The 4,131-nt window shown below is 39.1% G+C and overlaps 1 protein-coding gene across 1 annotated transcript; it reads right to left on the bottom strand.

Annotated features, from left to right (window-relative positions):
• Positions 1-2,912: 2,912 nt before the first annotated feature.
• LOC118934608 (olfactory receptor 6M1-like) lies at positions 2,913-3,860 on the bottom strand. The gene has a single exon (XM_036930235.2). It carries the CDS (start codon positions 3,858-3,860, stop codon positions 2,913-2,915), a length of 948 nt encoding a protein of 315 aa, XP_036786130.2.
• Between the last annotated feature and the right edge of the window lie 271 nt (positions 3,861-4,131).

The following is a 4,131-nucleotide window of genomic DNA, read 5'->3' on the forward strand; positions in this document are numbered from 1 at the left end:
TCCCCTCAGCTCCTGCTCAGTGGCTGCATAGACAAAAGGCCCTTTAACTCCTTGCTAACCTCTTTCTCTTAACTAATGAGTGAATCAGGAGAAGGCATCTCACTCCAAATAGACCAATCAGATTCTCCTTCCAGGCGTTTGGATTTGAACTGAGATGTATTTAATGTATGTATTTAAAATTAAATATGTATCTTAAATACATATCCATATAAATTTTAAATACATATCCAAATAAATTCCATGCAAATCAACACATTTAAATGTATCATATATATAATATATGTACATATATATACTTGCATAATAAGTACATATTGAGTAGCTATATACATACATTTGAGAATGATTGAAGTAGCCATTCTCTTCTGTGTGCACAGAGATGGGGAGGGAAATAGTCTTCAGAGAAACATGAGTCAGATGTGTATTAATTTGTTGTGGCTGCTGTAAGAAATTACCACATACTTGTTGGCTAACAATAATGCTAAAGTATTCTCCTACAGTTTTGGAAACTAGAAATCCGAGATCACTTTCATTGGGCCTATACTTGGGTGTCTGCCAGGCCACCCCGGGAGGGTCTAGGGAAGAAAGAATCGATTTCCTTGCCTTTTCCAGCTGTTAGAGGTTCATTCCTTGGCTTTTCTTTCCTCTATCTTCAAAGCCAGCAGCAGAGCATGTTCCCACCTCTCTCGGCTTCCATCGTCACCTTACTTCTGTGCACAAACCTCCCTCTACCTCTCAAGTAGTGACACGTGTGATTATGATTAGGACTCACCTGGATAGTCCAGGATAGTCCAGGGTAACCTCCCTCTCTCAAGCTCTTTAATCACATCTGCAAAGTCCCTTTACCATACTCACTTTAAATGTTATTTACAAGTTTCAGGGATTAGAATCTGGATATCTTTGGGGGCCACTCCTCAGCCTCTCACAGAACATACGGGAAAAAACAGTAATACAGAGACTGTGTGACCCCAGAGAGTGCTAGAGAGAGATCAGAGACTCAGAGGGAGGAGAGGACTTACCTTGGTTCCTTAAGGATTTCTAGCTTCCATTTCTTTTTTTCTGATAATTATTTTTTATTGAAGGGTAGTTGACACACAGTATTACATTAGTTTCAGGTGTACAACACAGTGATTCAACATTTATATACGTGATAATTCTAGGTACCAGCTATCACCATACCAAGTTGTTACAATATTTTGACTATATTCCTTATGCTATACATTACATCCCGGTTACTTATTTATTTTACAATTGGAAGTGCATATATATATATATATTTATTTATTTATATATATTTATATATATATTTTTTTGTGAGGGCATCTCTCATATTTATTGATCAAATGGTTGTTAACAACAATACAATTCTGTATAGGGGGGTCAATGCTCAATGCACAATCATTAATCCACCCCAAGCCTAATTTTCATCAGTCTCCAATCTTTTGAAGCTTAACGAACAAGTTCTTACATGGAGAACAATTTCTTACATAGTGAATAAGTTACTTGGTGAACAGTACAAGGGCAGTCATCACAGAAGCTTTCGGTTTTGCTCATGCATTATGAACTATAAACAGTCAGTTCAAATATGAATATTCATTTGATTTTTATACTTGATTTATATGTGGATACCACATTTCTCTCTTTATTATTATTATTTTTAATAAAATGCTGAAGTGGTAGGTAGATACAAGATAAAGGTAGAAAACATAGTTTAGTGTTGTAAGGCTTCCGTTTCTAGTCCCTTAGCAGGTCTTATGATTTCTTCTTTTCTGGGGTTCCATGTGCTACTCTTTATTATTATTATTATTATTATTATTATACATAGATATTTTACTTAAGATTGCTTGATTAGTTTTCTGTTTTTATTTCCCCCAACCAAATGAATCCTATGATATTGCATATGATGATGGTCACAATGGCCAATTGCCACAGATCAATCTAGACTCATGGTCAGTTATGGCCTCTTAAAAATTGTTTTCCTTTAATCCAATAGCCTCTCACAGGCTAGCCTGATGGCATCCTGTTCTGCCCTGCTCAGCAGGTGCACCAGACTGTTAGAGCAGACAGGGTATTCTCTGGTTCCAGAAAAAGTGGAAACTCCCAGTTAACTTCTTTTTCTCCTCTTTAAAGTTTCTTTCCATCCCATACTTCAGATATAGTAACATGCTGAAGGAGACTGGAGTTCACATACTCTAAATTTCTGGCATTTACCAGTGGTGTAATTTGAGGCAAAATGCTTAACCTCTGTGAACGTTGGTTTGCATGTCTGTGAAATGGAGATAATAATACCAGCCTTTATGGTCGTTAAGAAGTTAAATGAGATATAAAACCCGACTGCGGTACTCCTCTTGCTTGTTTTTTTTATTATTGTTATTATCATTATTATCTGCCCCATTTAACTGTCAGAGATGAAGCTGACCATCTTCAAACATCTGAAAAGACCCAGTAAGAAGGGTTCACTTTTAATTATATGTGTTACATTTTTAGAATATTCTGGTTAAGTCTATAATTATAAAAAGAACAAGGAAAAGCACAAACTATATTCCTTATTTCACAGATGAGAAAAATAAGGTTCAGATAAGCAAAGTGTCACCTAATAAAAAAGTGATAAAACCAGACTTAAAATTCATGCTTTCTGACATAAGTACTTTTCATTAACCCACAGTATCTGTGTGAGACGGCCCAATCAGAGTTCAGAACATGTTATTTCTCTAAGGTGGAATTTCCTCCTTAACTGGACCTTAACTACAATACCTTGTAGCTCATGTGGCACCAGGCCCTTTTCAAAACTTACTATGTCTCATTGATTTTATAGTCTTCAAGCATGCTTTTCTTGGGCTCATGTTGAGTCTGAGAGTTGAAATTAGCCATTATCAGCAAACAAACATTAAGTTTTCTGGTGCAATAAGGTCTCAAGTTTTCCTGTGCAGTAAGAACATGATTTTGTTGACTGCTTCTCTCAAAACTTCCTTTACTTTTTCATTCCTCAGACTATAAATGAAGGGGTTCAGAAGAGGGGTCACCATTGTGGTAAGGACAGCTGTCACTTTGTCAAAATCCAGTGACTTGCTCTGGCTGGGCCTCACATACATGAAGATATTGCTCCCATAGGCGATGGAGACAACAGTGATGTGAGAAGCACAGGTGGAGAAGGCCTTCTGACGTCCCTGGGCTGACGGGATGCGCAGGATGGTGGAGATGATGTAGGTGTAGGACACAGTGGTGAGCAGCAGAGAGGTCAGGAGAACTAGGGAGGATAAGAGGAAGTTTACCATCTCTATGAAATGAGTGTCGATGCAGGCCACCTGGAGCAGAGGAGCGATGTCACAGAAGAAGTGACTAATTTCCTTGGAACAGAAAGGCAATCTGGCCACCACAATTGTTGGGCAGAGCACTGACAGGAAGGCCCCCACCCAGCATCCCAGAACCATCAGGAGACAGACCCTGCTGTTCATGATGATGGTGTAGCGCAGGGGGTTACAGATGGCCACGTATCGGTCATAGGACATCACTGCTAAGAGAATGAACTCCACTGTCCCCAGGAAAAAGAAGAAGTATGTTTGCGTCACACAACCAGCAAAAGATATGGTCTTCTGGTCCTCTAGGAGACAAGTCAACAGCTTTGGGGTGACTGAGGTTGTGTATAAAATGTCCAAAAATGACAAGTTACTGAGGAAGAAGTACATTGGGGTTTGGAGGCGGTTATCAGCCCATATGAGGGAAATGATGACCGTATTTCCTGTTAGCGTGAGCGTGTACGTGAGCAGGAGGACCACGAAGAGGGAGACCTGGAGCCTGTGGAGAGCCGGGAAGGCGGTCAGGGTAAATTCAGTCACTGCCGTGCGGTTGTGTGTGTCCATCGCAGGCGATGCCTGGTGGGCAGCACGTCTCTTAAAAGTAATAAAATATAGAGATGAAAAGCAACTTAAACAAATCTGAACTCTCAATATCAGCGATAAGGTAAAGTAGCAAAAGAGTTGCAAGTTATTTGTTTTCATCTGCCTTTGATCCTAAAACATGTAGGATTTGGGTAAAAAACAAGACTTCTAACCTCAGTATTATTATATTTAGAATTTTTTGCTAGAGTGGAAAACAACCTGGCTTTTGTTAGATGATCTCTACTCTGAAGAG

The sequence above is a fragment of the Manis pentadactyla genome, chromosome 13, assembly GCF_030020395.1.
Source record: "Manis pentadactyla isolate mManPen7 chromosome 13, mManPen7.hap1, whole genome shotgun sequence".
In the NCBI taxonomy this organism is placed as follows: domain Eukaryota; kingdom Metazoa; phylum Chordata; class Mammalia; order Pholidota; family Manidae; genus Manis; species Manis pentadactyla.